This window comes from Sarcophilus harrisii, chromosome 1 (assembly GCF_902635505.1).
Source record: "Sarcophilus harrisii chromosome 1, mSarHar1.11, whole genome shotgun sequence".
NCBI lineage: Eukaryota > Metazoa > Chordata > Mammalia > Dasyuromorphia > Dasyuridae > Sarcophilus > Sarcophilus harrisii.
This window is the reverse complement of record NC_045426.1, coordinates 490,857,629-490,879,642: the sequence shown is the minus strand read 5'-3', so window position 1 is coordinate 490,879,642 and position 22,014 is coordinate 490,857,629. Positions and strand designations below refer to the sequence as shown.

General features: G+C 34.8%; 1 protein-coding gene and 1 long non-coding RNA gene across 5 annotated transcripts in view; one reads left to right on the top strand and one right to left on the bottom strand.

Annotated features, from left to right (window-relative positions):
• Positions 1 to 22,014, bottom strand: part of LOC116420596 — a 69,228-nt gene that overhangs the window by 27,911 nt on the left and 19,303 nt on the right. The gene's annotated exons all lie outside the window — the stretch shown is intronic.
• The window catches only part of TTC39C (tetratricopeptide repeat domain 39C), a 105,851-nt gene that overhangs the window by 71,071 nt on the left and 12,766 nt on the right, over positions 1 to 22,014 (top strand). For all 3 annotated transcript variants that reach the window (XM_031946519.1, XM_031946520.1, XM_031946521.1), the window contains 3 exons: positions 17,009 to 17,102; positions 19,082 to 19,189; positions 21,139 to 21,248. In XM_031946519.1, the coding sequence (XP_031802379.1) occupies positions 17,009 to 17,102; positions 19,082 to 19,189; positions 21,139 to 21,248 (312 nt within the window). The remainder of the gene's footprint in view (positions 1 to 17,008; positions 17,103 to 19,081; positions 19,190 to 21,138; positions 21,249 to 22,014) is intronic.

The window sequence follows — 22,014 nt, the reverse complement described above, 5'->3', positions numbered from 1 at the left end:
CTCTCTAGATTTTTGTGACACTGCTCTCTCTTGCTTCTCCTCTCAACTAGTCCCTCTCAGTTTCCTTTGTTGAACCTTCATCAAAATATTGAAACTTTTTCTCTTTAGGCCTCTCTCTAAATAAAATACACATTCTTATTGCCATCTAGGAAAGATTGAGTCAAATAATTTTAATACCTGTTAAATATCAGTTTGACTGATCAAAGGTTTGAATAGGCAGTTCTGAAGGAAAGAAATCCAAGCTATCTATAGTTTAAAAAATTCTCCACTAAAAATTAGGAAAATGCAAAATATAATAACTCTGAAGTTCTCCCTCATACCCATCATATTGGTAAAGTTAACCAAAAAAAGAAAATAGCAAATGTTGGAGGGGCTTAGGAAAACAAAAAAACACTAATGCAATTGATAAAGTAATGAGTTGGTCCCATCATTCTGGAAAGCAGTTTGGAAATATGCCCCCAAATATACTAATCTCTTTATACCCTTTTACACAAGGACACTGCTGTTAGACCTATATATCCTAAAGAGATCAAAGGAGGAAGGAAAATGTTCTGTATGTATGGAAATAATTAATAGCACATATCTCTTCTTGGTTGTAAAGAACTAAAGTTGGAAAGTAAGGGGTACCTATCTACTTTCCTTTCTTTTCTTACCTTCTTCCCTTTACTCCTTCCCTATTCCCTCCTTCCTTTCTTCCCTCCCAAGGAGAGTTGTATATTCATATGTGGAGTTAAGTGAACAGGAGAACCATTTACACTAAAAAACAATGCTATGAAAATAAACAACTTTAAAATAATAAAAAAACTGGTCAACCCACTGGCCAAGAGGTAGTTGTCTAAATATCAGAATGGTACAAGAATAGTCAAGCTGGCATTCTTGCTGTTGCCCTCACTTTGATGTGCTTCATCTTCATCCCAACCTCTTAGAATTATTTACTTCTTTCAAAATTCAGCTCATACATTCTGTGAATACCTTAATGATAATGATAGTAGAATTTATATAGAGTTTCAAGGTTTGCAAGGTGCTCTACAAATATTATTTGATCCTCACAGTAACTGTGAGAATTAGGTGCTGTTATTCCTATATTACAGATGAGATAACTAAGGCAAATAGGTCAAGTCACTTGCCCAGAGTCCCACAGATAATACAATTCTGAGGCTGGATTTGAACTTATATCTTCTGGACTCTGGTAGTTTATTGGTTGTGTCACCTGCTTCCCTTTTACCTATAATGTTTTTTTCCCTAATGGAACCTAAGCTTTGAGTTCAGGGAATATGTCTTTGCATCCCCATGGCCTAGCATAGGGTTTGTCATGTCATAGGTGTTAAGTAATTGCTTGTTGATTGATATTCAGTGTGATCCTGACAAGTCTTAGAACAATTAGTGTAAGTTCTATTAACTCCTTTTACAAACACTATAATATTAGTAGCTTTCACTTATATAGTACATAGAGGCAGCTAGGCGGCTCATTAGAGAGAGCGCAAGGCCTGAAGTCATGAGGACCTGAGTTCAAATATGACCTCGGACACTTATTAGTTGTATGGCCCCTAGCAAGTCACTTAATCTCTGTTCGCCTTAATTCCTGGAGAAGGAAATGGCAAATACAGTATCTTAGCCGGGAAACCCCAGGATAGCATGGTTTATCAAGCCCTGACAAGTCAGACACAAGTGAACAACCAATATAGTTGTTCACTCTGTGCCACATACTGCCCCCATTTTACCAGTTAAAGTAGCTTATCTAGGATTGCAGGAACAACAGATGAGAGAGCCGGGGCTTCATCCAGCACTGCTGCTGATGGCCGGGGCTCTCTCTCCTGCAGCCCCTTGCCGACATCGCTTCAGTGCCTCTGGTGTTTGGAGCTGCCGGGTTTGCTGCTCAACTTCTAAAGAAGAAGAAACCCTGTTTTTACTTTTGATTTGTAACTGACTTCTGGCCCTTCCTCTCTCCTTCTTTTATTGGTGAGCAAGGCATAAGGCATAGATTGAGAGCAGGCAGGGACATTGTAACCATCAAATTTAAGCCCCTCATTTTACAAACTGTCTTCATAGTCTTGTCTTCTGCTCTCATGCCAGGGGATTTCAGCATATGCATTGATGATCCCTTGAATCCTAGAGGGATTAAAAAAATTAAACAAGGTAACACTAAAAAAATCAAAGAAAGAGGGGGAAAATGTTTCTTAAAAAAAAAACAAAAAAACTTTTTTTCCCCCCTAATAACATAGCTAATAGGGAAATATGTTCTGCATGACTGCATATATCTGTGTCAATTTGTCTGTCTTCTCAGGGAAAGGAGGGACAGATTTGGAACTCAGATTTTTAAAAAAATGTTAAAAATTAGCAAGTAGCAGATGCTGACTCCAAATCCAGTACTTTATTATTGTTGTTCAGTCATGTCTGACTCTTTGTGACCCCATAGATTATGCATAGCACAATAGTGTTGGCTATGAAGTTTTCTTGACAAAGATACTGGAGTGATTTGCCATTTCCTTTTCCAGTGAATTAAGGCACACAAAGTGATTTGCCCAGGGTTACACAGTTAATGTCTGGATTTGAATTCAGGGGTTCCTGACTCTGGACCCAAGAGTCTACCTAGCTGCTGTCTAAAATCTTATACTGTTTCCACTCTATCATTGCTTGGGCACTTCCCTTCTCATTGCCTTTATACAAATCAACCATATCTCATTTTTAAGTATTTACATATTATTACAAGCAATTCTACTTACTTATAATTTAAAGGTTTCATCATAGCATTAGTTGCAAGAGTCCAAATACTTTTGTTCCCTCCACTGTTTTCATTAATTTTTAATATTTTGTGGAAAAATTAGGCATTTTGCTCTTCTGTTATTTTTTGATTTTTAGGAGAATCAGATCTGAAACTCAATAGAAAAAGACAGTTCTGTGTTGCTCTGGTGTTCAGCAAATCAGTTAGAAAGGTTTATAAAGTGGCTAAAAATTAAATCAGAAAAGATTCTGCTAGCATATGGGCAGTTCATTTGTGGCACGGGCAAGTGTGGAAGCTGAAATCTCAAATGATTAACCTATCTGCTATCCCTGTATCCACGGCATTTGGTGGCAGTGTTTCATTGCATCTGTTGAAGGGCAAACCTTCCTCCTCTAATTGAACAGCTTGCTGTATCAGCATGATGTAATGGTTTTATTTATAGACCAAGAAAGAGATACAATGAGTGAAATAATTCCCAGAAATCCAGTTAATTGTAGTCTTCTAACTCCTTTTACTACATGGTTCCCTTTTTTATTTCAGTCAAAAGATGCTGTTTGTTTAACAGTATTCAGTCGGGGGGGGGGGGGGGGGGGGGGGGGGGGGGGGGGGCTGGGGGAATGGAATTAATCCTTAGGTAGAAGGGACCAAGAGCATATTTTTAGTTTCTGTTTGCTGAAAAGGGAAGCTTTTCAGCTTCTAGCTTAAGCTCTGTGGCTTAATGACTTCTTTTCATCCTAGAAAACAGAAACATGACAGAAATTCTTATAAATAAGACATCTTTGCTTTTCCTGTATTTTAGCCCTTTCTGTACAGTTTATCTGGGTGGAACAGATTTATAGGTCATTCTTCACCTATCATTCATACTTCTAAGTGTACTAATTATATGAATAAGAGGATCAGCTTTCATTTATTCTTAAGAACCCAAATCCCAAGAATAGAGGTGAGATTCATAATCCGTTGTTAGAGCCTCCTTGAAAACTACCTTGTTAGAACATTGATTTTTCTACATAGTAGAAATTAGTATAGGGTTATATTTAGTAGAGTGTCATTATTTTGGTTTCTATGTATAAATTAGAAATTTATACATTAGAAAAGTATTTTTTAGCCAGTTGACGATATTTTTCTTTAGGAATTTTAAGCAACTATAAATGATAAGAACCTAATAAATAGAAACCTTTTAACATTCCATATTCGCTTTAAATATTTATTAAAGTATATGCACTCATGCTTCATGACTGTTTTCCTTATAATAATCATAATAAACATAATCATGTTTTTTCCTTAGAATCAGTTCATATAAACATTTCTGAATATTGGTGTGCTTTCATGCCATTTTAAAATAGCTAATATAGAATTTTGTTAAGTGTTGCCTGGGTTGTACCTCTTCATAGCGTTCTCATTCAGTATGTTCTTCTTCAAAGAATATTAGAGATGCCAGGGATCTTAGATATCACTTTCATTTTCAAGATGAAGAAAATAAGATCTTGTAGATGCAAAATGATTTACCCAAGATATATAGTAGAAATAGTGTTTGAACAAACTAGTTCTTTTGACTCCTAATGAATGTGTATATGTGTGTGTATAAATTATATATAGTGTATGTATATTATATATATATAATATACATATATATGAATAAAGACCTGTATGTTTTAAATTGTCTCTGTTTTTTTTAACTTTTCAGTTGGTTCAGTTCAGTTAGATTTCCAGAAGTAGAAATAAAAAAATTAATTATAGCTTTTGTTCATATTGTGAGATTATATACCATTAAAACATTTAAATCATTCTCTGATGCAATCAGAGTAAGAATATTTGTTTCCTTATATACTCATCATTATTGAACTTTTTGTATTCATCATTTTTCTAGTCTTAACAGGCATGCAATGATAACTGAAGCTGTTCTGATTTTAATTAATTGCTGATGAGATTAGACATTTCTTCCATATGAATATTTTGCTGCCTGTTTTTTTTCCTCTGGAAGGCAATATATTAAAATGGAAAGAGTTCTGTCTCTTTCAGAATCAAAAGACTTGTGTTCAAATCTCACCTCTAGGTTTTACTATTTGTGTGATCTTGGGCAAATCATCTATTTTCCAGGTTTCTCCTTCAGGGTTTAGTTTCCTTATCTCTAAAGTGAGATGATTGGATTATACAAATGCTCTTTGAGGTCTCTTACAGCCTCAGAAATATTTTATAGTCGTTTGCACATAACCTTGCCTCTTTTTACCACTCATAAGTAGAATATGAATATTGTCTTTGTATTTTTTGTGGGTGGTAAGAAATATTTACCCTATATTTTTGCTCATTTTTTTCCTTTTAGATAATTTCCTTTCATACCATTGTTTTATTATTTTATTTTGAAATGCATAATTTTTTAAACTTAATTCCAACCATCTTACCTGATAACCGTCTCCTGCTTTTCCTCCTGATGTTGGGAAAGATTGATAGCAAAAGGTAAAAGGGATGGCAGAAAATGAGATGGACAGATGGTGTCATGGAAACAACAAATATGAGCTTGGACAGACTTCAGGAGATAATAGAAGCTAGAAGGGCCTGTACTCTGGTCCATGGTACACAACTGAACAAATGAACAGCAACTTTTTTCAAAAGTCACAAAATTTTCCTTCTTCCCCTATTGGAGAGACACTGTTCTAATGTTCTTTTTGTTTAACTCTTGACTCATCTGGAGTTTATTGAAGTAGAGGGCATGAGTTGTTCCAATAGTAGTCATAAATTAAATAGTTATTCTTGTCTCACATATATTACTCCTGGTTTAATATTTATTTTTCTTACAGCAGTTTGGGGATATTGCTAGAATATCATTCTCCTCTTTTATGTGGTCTTCTCGTAGTTCAGTATCATAAAGTTAAAATCTAGCATAAGTCCACTATTTAAGCTGTGTACATGTACACAGTCCAAGAGTTTTCAGCATGAGTGTGTAAACTTTCCATATCTTAATAGATGATTTCAAAAGTTATAGTGACAAAAAAAAAAGCCTGATTATAAACCTTCTTGTAATAAACTCCTCTGAATTTAGCTATGCTGGTCCTAAAGGACAACAGATGCAGTTTTTCTCTGGGCTTTCTCTCAAAAAGCTTTCCATTTTAGCTTTAAGTATTTAGCTTGTGTATATACACACATGGAGTCATCATTATAACTTATACTTGTTCCAGCTCATATCAAAATATATTTAACTATATTTAATGAAACTATATCCAGGAAATCCTTGAAGAATTAAATAACCGGTACAATCAACAATGCAGATTTGTAAACCCTCTGCAATTTAGTAATGGTCTTGGAGAGTTGCTCTGGCCAAAAAATTTGTCACACTGAAGCCAACCTGATGATATATTTTAAACTATAATCCTTTTATCTCATTAAGATTAAAAATCGCCCCCCCCCCCCCTTTGTTTATCTCATTCTGGGTTAAAAATTTCCTTTGGTAGAGCAGCTCTTGTTATCTTAGTTAAGCTAATATGAAAGTATTAGCTCCTAGTTGTTGGAAGTTTTTTTCTTCCTTTTGTGTATTATCCGTGATATTCTCCTTAGGCATTGTATAGTTTTTTACTAGACTCCTTGTAGTCTTGAGGTTGCCTTTCCTTGTGTGTTTAGCCAGTCTCTGCTGTTCTTGGGATACTGGTAGGGTGCCCTCCCGGAGGGTGGTAGGCACAATCAGTGGTACCTGAGAAGTCAGAATCCTATTACCTTCCTGAGCTCATAAGATTGTCCTCTGGTGGAGGTTGAGGATGAGACCAAGACTATTCTTTTTTCCACCCCCACCAAAGCAGTTTCATCTCTGGAGCTTGCCTGAAACAAGTCCTTTTAAATTGCTGGACATTTGAATCTCAGGTTCCAGGCTGGTTTGCGTTTTATATAAGACCCATAGAAAGTGAGAATGGACATTTTGATGGGGGTGAACCCTAAAACTGTGTCCCCTTTACTTGATTAAAGAAGGGTGACTGGGGTCTCAAGCTCTCTCCCCTGAGAAAAGTGTACCTCTCCCAGACTGTGCCCTTTTAAGTGGTCTCATTCAGTTGGAGATCTCAAAGATTAGTACTCTCTTTTCAACTGGAAATCTAGGCCTGGGGACATTGATGGATTCTCGGTCAATTTTGAATGGAAGCCCTAGCCTCAGACTGCTAATAAAAGACAATTATGAATTCCAAATCTGCAGAAGTCCCACGAATTTGCTTGTTAGGAAGCTCTCTTCTTGGCAAAGCTGCCTTCCAGGACTCTTGCCCATTGTGAAGATACCCACTTCTCAGTGTTAACCTGTGTTATTTTTCTGATAGGACCTTACCCACTGAGAAGTCTGTGTTCCTAGAAAAGCTGACTTCTCAATGCCAATAAAATTCCCTTTTGCCTCATATTTTCAGGATTGCAAATTCTTTCCCATTGGACCTGTGCTGACCAGAGGGGATTTCCCCATCTCAATTCTCACACCTCTTCTCAACTACTAGCACTGCATCAATTTGTTCAGTAAAACTATTCTTACCTGATGAGGACATGGAGTATTTTGTTAGTTACTTTAATTGGGGTGGAGTGATTACTTCAAGGGATATGTATATGTGTGCATATGTATTTATGTGCACACACATATATACATCTTTTTTAAAAAGTCTCTTTAATAGTACATACTTGTCTTTCTAATATTTTACTAAATAGAAATGGTAATAAAGTAGCATGTTTTCCCTGTCTCTTTTTTTTAGCTTTTTATTTTCAAAATAAAGCTTTCATACATTCATCCCTGCAAAATCTTGTTCCAGATTTTTCTCCCTCCTTTCACCCCACCCCTCCCTTAGACAGCAAGTAATTCAGTATATGTTAAACATGTGCAGTTTTTCTATACATTTTTGCACATTTATCATGCTACACAAGAAAAATGAAATAAATAAGGAAAAAAAATGAAAAAGCAAACAACAACAAAAAAGATGAAAATACTATTCTGTGATCTACCTTCAGTCCCCATAGTGCTCTCTCTAGGTGCAAATGGCTCTCCCCATCACTAATCTATTGAAACTGTCCTGAATCACCTCATTGTTCAAAAGAGCCAAGTCCGTCAGAATTGATCATCACATAATCTTGTTGTTGCAGTGTACATTGTTCTTTTGGTTCTACTTATTTTACTTAGCATCAATTCATTTAAGTCTCTGTAGGCCTTTTTGAACCTGTCCATGTTTTTAGAGGGAATCATTACCTAATATTTTCTCCATTAAGTATAATATTGATTTATTCTAAAACTATACATTTTTTATCATGTGAATATATCTTACATTCCACATGAAATATAGACTATATGAAGAATAAGGGCTTCATTTCATCAAATAATTTCTTGGCCTCTATTGTGAGATAATCATATAATTTTAATATTGTCTTCCTGTGTTGATTTATATCAATATTGATGAACAGGCATTTATAACACGTTTTCTATAGGCCAGACTCTATACCTGGATATGCAAAACTAGATATGTAACTGGATATGCAAAAAGAATAGAAAAATGAGCCCTGCCTTCAAGAAGCTTACACTCTAGTAGAAAGACAACATGTACATTTATTTAAAAAATACAATTTAGCATACAAACTGGAAGGTGACAAAGGCACTAATAAATGAAGAGGCTTGGAAAGACCTACTCCTGGTGATATTCAAGCTAAGTTTTTAAGTAAACTGGGGAATTTCTTTCAAGGTAAATAAATTGTCCAAAGTTTTGTTTGTTTTCTTTTCTAAGACTTTACTTAGGATTATTGTATCTATTAATTGGTCAATAACTTTCTTTTTGCTAATATCCTTTTGGTTTGTTTAAAAAAAAAAAACTTTTTGCTTTGTAAAAACCTGTAAAATCCATTTTCTTTGAGAGTTGAAAACTATTAGTAGGTGAGATATGTGGAGAAGACAAGAGGATAGGAAGATAAGCTTGATCAATCTTTGGGATGTTCCATACCTGGTTACTGATACCCTGGTTGAGATTACCTAGAACATTTTAGTATGTCTTGGATTAGCACTGCATTTATAACCTTTTCTCTTTTTTTTTTTTTTTTAAGGGTATACTATTATTTGCAAATTTCATTTCTTTTACCAGTTTTTCTCAAGTTATCCCCTGTGTAATTTGAGTGTGATTTTTGGTTTGTGCAGCAATTGGTTTATGTAAAACAAATTCTTAATTTTGTTGAGTCACTTCAGTTAGTTGACATCTCCATTGCTATTATGTGTCTTCACAGCACTTGTTTTTAAAACAACAACAAAAATATTTGGCTTTCCACATATATAATATCCTATTTCAGTAGATTATTTTCTCAAGAAGAATTATGTTCTTCTATAATGTCTTTTCATTTGTATCTGTCTTTTGATCTTATAGTCACCACAAAATTGTTCTGAACTCATCATCCTTTGAAATTGCTATACTTATTGATTGAATCTTTCCATATTTAGAATCTGCTTCAACAAAATCTGGTGTATCATGTTGTCTAGCCACTCATTTGACACCTGTTATATACATTTTGTATTGTTAATTAAGGTAATTAAGGTTAGAATTAGTTGTATTGTTAGTTAACTTTGGGTGGACATCTCTCCATCTTTCCCCATATTCTAAGATATTGGATGAACTATCAGGGACAATAACTTATATTTTTTCATAATTTCCTAGTATATATTAAAGTACTTTGTATGTTTTGTTGTTGTTTAATCTAACTCTTCAAGACTCCGCTTGGGGTTTTCTTGTTAAAGATACTAGGGTAAGTTGGCATTTCTTTCTCCAACTCATTTTACAGATGAGGAAATTGAGGCAAACAGGGTTAAGTGACTTATTATATAATTGGTAGGGTCCAAAGTCACATTTGAACTCAGGTCTTTTTTCCTCTAGGCCCTGGAACTACCCTGAATGTAGTAAGTGCTTAATAAATACTTGACTGATCATACATTCTACTGGAGTCCTTGTTGAAAACCTGTACTGCAAATATAGAAGAGTGAGTTAACTGAATTTATACTGACACCAGAGTTTATACTTTTGAACCTGCTTCTTTCTATAATAACAAAACAAATTCTTGCCAAAACATTTTTTAAAATTATATCCATTTTCTTATTTAAAATATAATGCTGAAGAAATTAAGTTAATTGAAATATTATTGTATATTGAACAGTGGGGCATTAAGTACCTAGAGAATTTTTTCTAGAATTGAATAATTGTACATAGTGGCAAATCAGGTATTTAAATATCTCAATATAAATTCCTTAGAAATGGAGATAGTTACCAGAAACTGGCATTCTGGAATGCGTTTCCACTTGGATTTCCAGCTCCAAATAGCAAAACAACTATGAAAGGCATGATGGTGAGAAAGGGGATGGTCATAGGTGCTGGAAATACAAATTGAACTTCTAGAACTGGTTTGACAAGTTGGGCTCAGAGATCAAAGAACTACTTGGAACAAAGCAAATTATGCAGTAAGAGCCCTGTGTTTCAGAATTCTGATTCAAAAGTTGACTAGGGAGATATACATCTTGGTCTATAGTTCTAATTAAAAAGCATGAACAACATGAATGAAATAACACATTCAAAGAAAACTAGGGTGATGCATGTACCTTGTGGTATAGTAAAAATAGTACTATTTTTAGAGTCAAGGGAACCTGAGGGCAAATTCTGCCTGATGTTCACATCTAGTGATAAGGTTTAGATTTAGGGAACCAAAATGGAATGATATGGTCTAGTGGCAGATTTGGGGTTCAGGGAACCAAATGGAGAGGTTTGGCTCCGCTGCAACCCCTTGGGATTTGGCACAAGGGTAGGAAATTTTGGGGACTCCCTTCTGGCGACAGAGGTTCTCTGTGAAGGAATTTACAGACCCAAAAACCTAGATTGATAAAAGAGATTTATTATGAGGATTGGAAGTAAGGTTAGAAATAAAGTCTGGTTAGGGAAATAGGTGAGGATAAGTAGAGGATCACACTGGAAAAGAATATTATTCCAGCGAGCAGATCTATGGAAAATAGAATTTTGCACTGAGAATGCAGTTCTCAGTGGACAGAAAGTCCTGGTAGCTGAGTAAGCCACCGAGGTCCATTTGCAAAGACCCTAGTTGATGGAAGCTCATCATATTGGTTGTCTTGGTGGGGGAGTTGAGAAACTGGAGCAGATCAGAACCAATGGGGGCTGGGAGAGCCCAAGTTGGCTCAGATGTGATGGGGGTTGGGACAAGCCCTGATCTCCTATTAGAATTCAAAGGGATGCTTTTGACCAGGATTTGTGAATCAAAGGCTCTGGCATCCTGGACTGATATGCCCCAGCCAGGAGGGGCTGGGAATCTGAAAGGAATCACAAATCAATAGGAAATAGTTTTTTAAAGGGACCACAACCTGGGTCACTAGGATATGTCCTTTCATCTCCTTCAGTTTGTTTCTTCATATTGTAAAATGAGATATTTGGAGCTTCCTTCTAGCCTTAAATCTATGACACTGTTGTAAGTGCTATCTCCTTAACTCATTTGATGATATTTCAGTATTATGTTAAAATACTTGGATAAATTGCTTGTCACATTTGCAAGGTGGATCATATTGGCTAATATGCCAGGAAAAAAATGTAAAATGTTAAAGAGGAAAATGTTAAATGTGGAAATAATTTAAGTCAGAAGTTTGAGCTGAACACAGTGAAATCAAATTAATAGAGATCAAAGAGCTTCACAAGTACAAGATGGGAAAGGCATTTTTAGTAATGGCAGGTTTCAAAAAGGTGTAAAGGTTTGGAGTAGACTCCAAAGACTGACTGGACTCTTTTGGAGTAATAGATGACCTTGCTAAGAGTCTTCGAGTTAAGATTGGATAATCATTTGGTAATATAGATAATATGTTTGGCCTGGTATGGGCTAGACAAAAGATTTCCTGAGAGCTCTTCCAACTTTGACTATTCAGTGATTCTATGCAATTCACTCATGTTCAACATTCTCTAATTAGAAAGAGGAAACTGAGCAATTATAGAAATTGTGTTCATATGCTCCTTTTTGCTACTGGTGAGATTATATACATAGTCATTCATGGTAAGTCCATGTGACTTTGCAGGCTTCGCTATTATTCCAAATATGATCAAGAAATTTTCTCAACAGGCCTAAAACAAGTTGTTAGAAACTTGTCATTTATTGTCAGTATTTACTTTAAATATAAAATAGGTTCACTTATATTTTTACTGGCCTCCTGGTATATTTTAGGCAGATGTTTTATAGAACAATTATTTATTCATACTGTGAATTTTACAGAAAAAAATGACTTCTCTAGGGTCAAATTTTGTTATGAATTAGGGACTAAAAGTACACTTAACTCAAATTATGGTACTCTGTTTTAAATTATGCTATTGCTCAAATAAACAAAATTTCTATGTGAAATTATGCATCTCTTGGCCATCCTTGCTCAAAATAGAGAAGTAAATATATCCAAAACAGCCCTAAGCTAACTAAAGCCAAGTTGTATTATCTTTCACTATGTAAAATATTAGAACTTAAAAATCACAGATGACATTGGACTGATCATGTGGTTATTTGGTGAGTGGAAATATGGGTCTTTAGCTGGTTCAGAAACTGATTAATTAAATGGAGTCTTAGAAGTCAAATTACCCAACACTTCGTCAAAGGCCTTTATTAATGCTCTCTGTGACTTCTCTGACACTAGTGGTCATTTGGGTTTGCATGAACACTTTGACTTTGAGCTCCAATTCTTTTTTTACAACTTCTGCTTTCTGCTCCTTAATTTCCCCTCTGGAATTATACAAAATAAGTCCAAAGTCACAATTTTTCTTTATCTTGAATGAACACACATATTTCAATAAAGCAGATGCTTATTACAAGTGATGATGATATTATGCTTTGGGATGTGGACAGATGTTTCTCCTAATCTTCAATCTGCCTCTTCTCTCCCTCCCACTTTGTATCAATAAATATATATTAAGCAAACTCCATATGCTGTTAGTAAGTTTTAGAAAAGATTCAAAAAGGAATAAGATCAGGATCTTGTCAAGAAGCTTATAACTAGGTTAGAGTGCTCATACAAGTTTATCCCAGAACATAAGTATAATTAAGAGTTGGTTTGTTACAATTATGGGTACTTTGCGTTAAAAATAAATCCTGATAGATGTGTAAAAAAGATTTAGAGATCTGGATTCTAGTCCTAGTTATGGTAGCAACTTGCCTCAACAAGCTGTTGTACTTCTCTAGGATACATGTTGAGGGAGTAAAGATTGGAGAAGTCTGGAAAGATAGAAAAGGGGTTAGGTGAGAAGGGCTTTGAATGCAAAACCGAGTATTTTCTGTTTGCTTCTGGAGGCAATAAGGGAGTTTGAGGGGGCCAGAGAAAGTGGCCTGGTGAGACCCCAGGAAAATCACTTTAGTAGCTAAATAAAAGATGGTTTGAAGAGGGAAGAGACTTGAGGCAAGCCATTCAGGAGTGAGGTGATGAGGGTCTACATAAGAGTGATGGCAGTGTCCCAGGAGAGAATGGGGCAAGTTGCAGAGATGTTGTAGAGGGGAAAACAGCAGGGATTGGGGGTGAGAACAGGCTGACTCTTTGGCTGTGAGACTGAGGACCTAGGAGATTGAATCCACCTATGGGACACCTGCTGAGTATCTAGTGTGACCTGTCTGAGAGGCCTTAGAGATATAAGATTAGAGCTAAGTAGGCCTGGGACAGGACAGTTAGAGCTGAGAATCATTAGTATAGAGACGGTGATTACATCCAGGGCAGCTGATGAGAAGAGGGCCCAGGATAGCACCCTGAGGAATACTGACAGAGGACATAATCTGAGGGTCCAGCAAAGGAGCCAGAGCAGGTTTGATCAGGTAGGTAAGAGAAGTAGCAGAGGGAGGGGGATGTCCTCAGACCTAAAGAGAAAAGAGCATTAAATCCGAGAGAGTGATCAACAGTGTCAGCAGCTGCAGAGAGGTCCAGGAGAACGAGAACTGAGAAGAGGCCACTGAGAGATCATCAGTCATTTTGGCAAGAATAACTTCAGTGGAATGATTAGATCGGAAGCTGGACTATACGAGGTTGAGAGTTGTAGACAGCCAAAGAGATGAAGGACAATGACAGGAGGGAAGGATCAAATGTGTCTGAGACTAAATTTGGACTTCGGTCTTCCTGGCTCCAGGTCCACTGAACCACCTATCTGTCTATTCTAAAGTGTATAGAATCCTTTTGGTAGAAGGTGTACCTATAATATTGAAGGAATCATAGGTATTTAGAATTTTTAAATTAGTGTTTAGAGTAAAGCCTACTGGTGTCTGTTTTTATTAACTGACATTTTTTTTTTTAATGAAAACAATTTTATTTTCTGAGTGCATGTGGGTTTTATAGGTAAAAGGCTTAAAAAGTAATGGGCATGCCCTCTTCAAAGATGGTGCTATGCTTTATGTACAAAGCAGAATTGAATTAGCCCAGAAGAAATATGAGATGCACAAAGTTAGAGACACTATCCCAAATGTTCCATAAACTATTTGTGCCTGACCTGTGGCAGAGTACTCCAAGTTCATATTGGTCTGATAAGCAAAAGTCAGATATATTGTAATTCAACTCTAACAAACTGATTTCATTTTGGTCTTCTTCAAAAACAACCAACCAACCAACCAACCAACTGAATAGTCCACAGATCTACCTTCTTGGCTATCACTGATAGTAACTCCAAACTTTATTTTTTTTTTATTTATTTTTTTTTATTTAATAGCCTTTTATTTACAGGATATATACATGGGTAACTTTACAGCATTAACAATTGCCAAACCTCTTGTTCCAATTTTTCACCTCTTACCCCCTCCCCCCCTCCCCTAGATGGCAGGATGACCAGTAGATATTAACTGATATGTTAATAAACATGTGTCCTGTTTTAAATACTGTTCTTTTAGTCAGCCAACCAGTCAGAAAATATTAGGTCCCTACCATATACTGGGCACTCTGCTGAGCACTGAGGCTCCAGAGAAAGATAAAAGATAATCCCTATTTTTAAGACAGTTTAATAGCAGATAGACACCATGTAAAAACTATATAGAAGCATAATGGATACAAGATAAATTGGAGATGATTTGACAAGGGAGGTCATTAGCATTAAGAGGGATCAAGAAAAATTTCCTGTATAAGTTGGGATTTGAGAAAGATCTTAAAGGAAGCCAGGAAGTGGAGATGAGGAGGAAGAAAAATCCAAATCCAGAGGATAGACAGCCTGAGAAACTGTCCAGAGTCTGGGCGAGTGGAATGTCCTGAGTGAGGACCAGCAAGGAAGCTCTGGACCTCAGAGCTTATATTTTAAAAAATGGATTAAAAAGAATCTTTTATGATAGAAGGAAAACATCCATTTTTTCTTCTAATAATTAATACTTTGATAGATCTATAGACTTTAAGCCAGGTAGAGGCAACATGGTGAAAAGATTATTAAATTTGGAGTCAGAAGTCCTGAATCAAACTTGGCTCTGCCATTTACTTTCTGTGTGATGTTGGACAACTCACTTCTATCTTCTTTGGGCTTTAGCTTCTACATATATAAAATGAGAGAACTGGAATAGTTTAAGCAGCCATTTACTTTTTTGATATCATGGAACCTCTTTAGCAATCTGATGAAGTCTATGCACCCTTTCTCAGAAGGATAATTATAAAAAAAGGATACATATATATATAATATAAAATATAAAAAGAAGGATAATTATAAAAAAACTAATCACATTGAAACAGAGCAATAAAAAATAGTTTTAAAAAATTAATGGATCTCAGATTTTGAAGACCTCTGGACTAGATCGATTCTGAGGTGTCTTTTCAGCTCTCTATAATCCCGTGTTCATTAGCGCACATCATTTAGAAGCAATCACAACCCAGTCTAACTTGTGTAAATTTTGTCCATGTCTTTCCATAGGTCCTCCAGGATTATTTAGTGTCTTGAAAGAAATCTTTTATTTTATTTTTTTTTAATATTTCATGAATGCCACTACAGGATCTGGGCCATAGATTTTACCTTCATTCACACTAGTAATAGCTAGTACTTCAGGGTTTGCAAAATTGCAAGATTCTGTATATGTTATTTCATTTTTTTTCTCTCACTATCTGAGAAGTGGAAGCTTTTTTTCTTGCCTCACTACTAAGTGACTTGCTTAGAGTTTCACAGTAAGTATCTGAAGTCATATTGAGCTCAGTTTTTCCTGACTCTTGGTTGTACCATTTAATTACCTACATTACTAATTATGCTTTTCATAACTTTTTTATGTGCAAATCTTTTGCCTACACCTAAACCTACTGTGTGTTTTTCTCTCCTTAGTCCTTTGGGTTACTGAAAATTTTAATTTTTCTGACATTAAAATGTTTAATGGATTATAATCATATAACATATATTGAAGGATGTTAACTTTTAAAAAATAGACTTTTGCATCAAGGGAACAATTTGGAAAGCCTCTGAAAGAGCTTTCCAATTTCCTAGATACAGTATAGTCCAGCTTGTTATCTCTTTGTAATTTTTGTCCAGGATATATACCTATCCTTTATACATCATGGGGATTTGAGCTTTCCCTTTGTACCAAAAATTTGGGTTATTATAAAAGATAATATATGTTGATATTATGCAATAATACATAAATTGTATGCATTTCCGAGTTTCTAAACTTCTCTGTCCTATATGACATCTGCCAAACTCCTCCCAAATTTCTACTTGATATTTTGTGTTGACTCACAATAGGTTGAAATCACTGTGAGGAAGTTGAGATATAGAATGGATAATTGTATTTGTTAACAGACTAAATCAGTGGGGCTTCCCATCTGCCAATTCAGCTAACAGTATGTCATAATCTGAGCAATAATAGGCTCACCCATTTCATTTTTCATGTGCATATTGGTAGCTCATTCCAATTTTGGTAGTGAGTACTCATTGATGAGAGCTTATAGTGATCTAAAACTTGATGTAATTGGCATAATGTCATCCACATCCAAAGCTTCTGGAGAACCTTGCGGTCTGTAGGAAATCCATCTTATTTGGCTTTTGTATAGGACATTGCTTATGGCAATGACAAACTCCTATAATTGGTTGGCATGAGTACCCTGAAATAGTCAGGAAATGGGAAAATCTTTGAGTATCACAGCAGTAAGAATATGCTTCATGGAGAAGTGGGGCTGAAATTATGTTTTGAAATGTATGCAGAATTTAGATAGTGGAGGAAACATTTAAAGGTGTCAGTACATGGTAGTAGCTATGACAGCTTTTTATTATAATGATATCTATTGCAGAGATAATTTTAGATAGTAGAAGTTAATTTTGTGGGTTTCGTTTTTACTTTTTTTCCCCTTAGTGTCAGATCAACAGTGCCTTGACTTCTTTCCATACGGCTCTGGAACTTGCGATAGATCAGCGAGAAATTCAACATGTCTGTCTCTATGAAATTGGTAAATATTTTAAAGTTCATGCCTCTTGTTGTCATAGGATATTTATGTTGTTGTCTGTTTCCTCCTTAATTCATTTCAAGCTGTGTATATTTTTAAAACTTTCCTATTTTATAGAATATCAAGGGCCATCACAAAGCTAGCAGAGTATGTAATAATTATCTGCTGTTCTAGCTTGGCTTCATTTTAGTACTCCAAGATATTGTTATTTTAATTGTATAGTTCATGGGAAAATGTTAGGAAGAGTATTAAAATATAAAACCTAATTTTCAAGGTATACTTACAACACTTATTTCTTTGCTTTAAATGTGTTTATAAAACAAACTTTTGAAATAAGCATCTTCCTTTCCTGCTCTTTTTCAGTCTGCCAGTACTTTGTAGTTGTTATGACTTTTTTTTAAAGAAAATATTTCTTTTGCATGACTTCACATGTATAATGGGTATCATATCGCTTGCCTTCTTAGTGAGTGGAGGAAAGACTTAAATGAGGGGGAAAATTTGGATCTCAAAACTTTAAAGAAAGAATGCTAAAAAGTAAATAAAAGGCAAAACAAATATTTCAAATTGATTAAAATACTAAACAAAAAACGATACTTTCCCACTCTATTATGTAATTCCATTCCCTAATACAGGTATTTATTAACAGAAAAATGACATAAACAAAGCAAACAAATCTTTGAACACTTTAATGGAGAGTCCTTTCAACTAAAAGTCAATATTTCTCAAAAAGATACTCCTAATTAAGAGAGGGGGGAAATGCTTTAATATTTAACTACAGAGATTAAGTATGACTATAAAATACATTAATGTTATCTGCATTTTCCTGAAATTTAATGGTCATAAAGCAGCACTAAAGTGGGTCCCAGTGAAATTGAATGAAGTGACACTGAATCCCTTTTTACCCTTACTCAGGAATGTTTTGGATCTAGATCATGACTTTTTAATAACATAAATTAACACCTCACTGTGCTCTCAGTATTTGGGGATAATTAGTTGATTCCAAAATACATAGATTTCATATCACAAGCCACTGTCACAACTGTTACAAGAATTAAATGCACAATTCTTTTTTGAAGATACCTCTAACCATTCCTGTAACTAACCATTATTATTATTATTAGCATAACAGTTGTTAATGTTGGAGGGGAGAGACACTCCAGTGGTCAAGGATTGAATTGGGAAATGAGTTCTTTTAATAGCCTCACAACTATTTTACTAAAAAATGTTAAGCTAGTAGCTTCAGCTTTTTGCATCTATTTATTTTCTCATCTCTTAAAAAAGTTCTGCATGGTAATTCTATTTCATAGAATTCATTGAGAATTGAGAAGGAATTGAGAATTCATACCATGAGTCAAATAAATGCTTCATACATCTTTGGAATTGATTTGTATAATACTCTTCAAGGTGATGGCAGTATTTGAAAGACTGCTTTATTGCATAAAATGCTGTTCATATAATCAAGAGTATATATATATATATATATATATATATATATATATACATACATACATATACATACATATACATATATATACATATACACATACATTGCTATGTACATCTGTTTTTTATAGCTTTTTCTATTTATGTTAATAGGGAACAATTTGTAGGAAGTGAATTGTTCATATCCTTCATTTCCATGATCACATAGCTATATATTTGTATTTTTACTATTTGATCAATGCAACTCTGAGAATTGGACAAGACAAACTACTATTTTTTTTTCCTAGAAATCTTTAAATTATTCCCTATTATACTTGTTCTGAGCTTGAAAGTGCTTTGCCTTATTTACAACTTCTACCTCAAGTCTTTTTCTGAGAATAAGGAAATTTGTGCTTTTAGCTTTCAGATAGCACATGTCTTTTGACTGAAAATAGAAATAACAGATCAGCTGTTCAGAATTTTGTAGTTAATAAAAGAAGTGTGATTCTCTAAAACTCATTGCTTTTAAATGATCATTTTAAAGCTTATTTCTTTTATAGGTTGGTGCAGTATGATAGAACTGAACTTTAAAGATGCTTTCAATTCCTTTGAAAGACTCAAAAACGAGTCAAGGTGGTCTCAATGCTATTATGCATATTTAACTGCAGGTGAGTGGGAAGTCTTTTCTTTGGCATGAGTGAGTTCTTCAGTATCAGGAGGTTTTGCAAATGAAATAAGTAGAGAGCTGTTGCCTCCTAGTGGGGAAAAGTCATAATCAATCTATCATCTGATACATAGTTTTATATTTCTGTCATTTCAAATTAGAAGAAATCCTGAGAGATTGTCTAATTTTCTGCAAACTTTCATGCAGAAAAAAGATATTGTGAATGTGGTTTAATAAAAAGAGTGTGGTTTAAAAATTAAACTGCAATACATGCTGTACCCTTAGTAACAGTGAACTATTCCATAAGATTATCTTTTGAGATCAAAATTATGAAAATACATTATTATGCCACACAAGAGTTTGATTAGTTTTAACATTGCTTTAAAGATACCATTTCTCTTTTTCACAACCCTTAAAAGCAAAATTTAGCTAATTATGAGATGCAATTTTGTGTATCATGGATATCTTAATATGTAGACAATCTCCTATCGGCCTTGTTATTGGGAGGGCATTGTTCCTTTCTGAGATTCAAATGCATTTATGTATTTGTTCTTGCTCATAGGTTTCCCAAAAGGACAGCCATTTTTATGTACTGTTGGTTTAAGTTTATATAAACTATTAACTTGTAATTGATTGGCGATAATGTGATACATGCCTAAGGCAATATGCAGAATTTCATGGCCTCAGAGAAGAAATTTAATCAACAAGTAATTAATTTTAGTGCCTTGCATGTATTATCATATTTAAAGATTGTAAGGTGAGTGAGTCTTATTAGTAGAAGGGACTTATTTATCCAAGAAAAGGGAAGGTTGTAAGGTATTTTAGTTTAATCATTTTTAAATTATCCACAGATTGACACAATGTATGAAAGTTTTTACCACCTTCACTGCACACAAAGCAGGAAATAAACTCAAATGTAGTGTAATGAGTTTGTGTTTAACAATAGGATGTTGCTTCAGCGAACTTGTCTATTATCTAGGTCTATTACTCTGCTTTCCTGAGCTTATCATAACACCAATAGAATCAGAGGCTCATGCTTATGGCAAGGCACCATGCTAGGTTTTATAAAAAGTAAGGTGGAGAGCATTATCCTCAGCCAGGAATTCTTGGCATCAGATCTTGCCTTTGACATACAGGCTTTCCCTGGTGGGTTACCCTCTCAGTACCCCGGACAGCTCCCCAGGACTAGAAGTTATAAAGATGCCAACCTGAACTGGCAGAGGTGCAGTTTCAAGGAGTTTCCTAGGCCAGTGAGATCACAGTCTGTGCCCTATTCCTGTGCAAGATTAAAAAGTGGTCTCTGCCCTCAACATTTTATAATCTTGTAGGACAGAAAAGGCAGATATACACATAATCACAAGAAAGCCAGCATATCATAGCATATCGTCAGGAAGCAATCTCTTTAGCTAAGGCTCTAAGGGAAGATATCATCATCGTTTGAGCTGGTCAATGAATAAATAATGAATGAATTTCAAGTTTCAGCTCAAAAATTCCACTCCTTCATATGAACTTTTCCCAGTACTCCATCCTTACTGTTCACAACCGTACTGTGTTCTTTCAGTTTCTTTCTGTCTGTCTGTCTCTCTCAGAACTTATATAACATTTAGCCTATTCTGCTATAATCTAGCATTTAATTACATATCTTCTTCTAAGGTTAGCTAATTATTTACATTGAAGATCTCTTCCCCAGCAAGGTATCAGAGATCATAGAAAACAGAGAACATGCCTTCTGCATCTGATATCTTCCACAGGTCTGGGAATATAAACACCTAATAAGTAAATACTAATTTGACTAATTTTTCTCAGAATGTTGCAGGTCTTTACTTAAATATTTGTCTTCTCTCTGAAAATATTTATTTGTTTTCTCTTCTGTAATGTATGCGGGATGTGATAAAAGTAGGCTTCCCTCAGTTACCTGTTCTGATATCCTAAAAATATTGTGATTTCTTACAGTTTGTCAGGGAGCCACTGGTGATGTGGATGGAGCACAGGTTGTATTCAGAGAAGTACAGAGGCTTTTTAAAAGGAAAAACAACCAAATTGAACAATTCTCAGTCAAAAAGGTACATCGAAACTGATATATAGTCATTTGATAGTTACTCTCATGTGTAACCAGTAGTACTTTTGGGGAAGTACCAGATAATTATATTAAAAGCTAGTGACATTAGGTAGGCATGGAAGCCCGTGCCTGTAATTACAGCTACCTAGTAAGCCAAGAAGTGTAGTTCCCTTGAACTGAAGAGTTCTGAGCTTTAGCAGGCTAAGCTTATCAGATATCTGCACTGATTTATGAGGATCCCCAAGGAACAGGGGATCAAATATCTATGGATAAACATCTAAAGATTGGGAAGGGAAATGCTAGGGAAGGAGGTAATAAGCACATGGTTTTCTAAATTGGGGACCTCAGAAAACATTTAGGTCTTGACTCAAGAGAAATAAAAGTAAGCCAGAATTGTTCACCAAAGAAGATTGAATTCTAAGGAGATACTAAAATGAATTATATTGGGTTCTGTGGCACTTAAATTTATTTTGTGTTTTATCATTTTAAATTTATTACATTTTTGAAAGAAAGATAATTTATTGAAATAGTTTAGCATGGGTTAGAATTTACATGACGATAAAGCTAAAAGTAATGGAATTGAGTAAAATTTTTAAAAATTCAATAAAATTATAGAACAAAAAAATCCAGCTTTAAAGATTACATTAGAAATTCATCTTGTAGCAGGTTTTCTGAATATTTTTATGAGTAAAGATTACTTTCTTTTTCATTTACATTCCTAAAACTTCTATGTCTTGATAAAGTGTGTTAGTTATAAATGAGGCAGATTT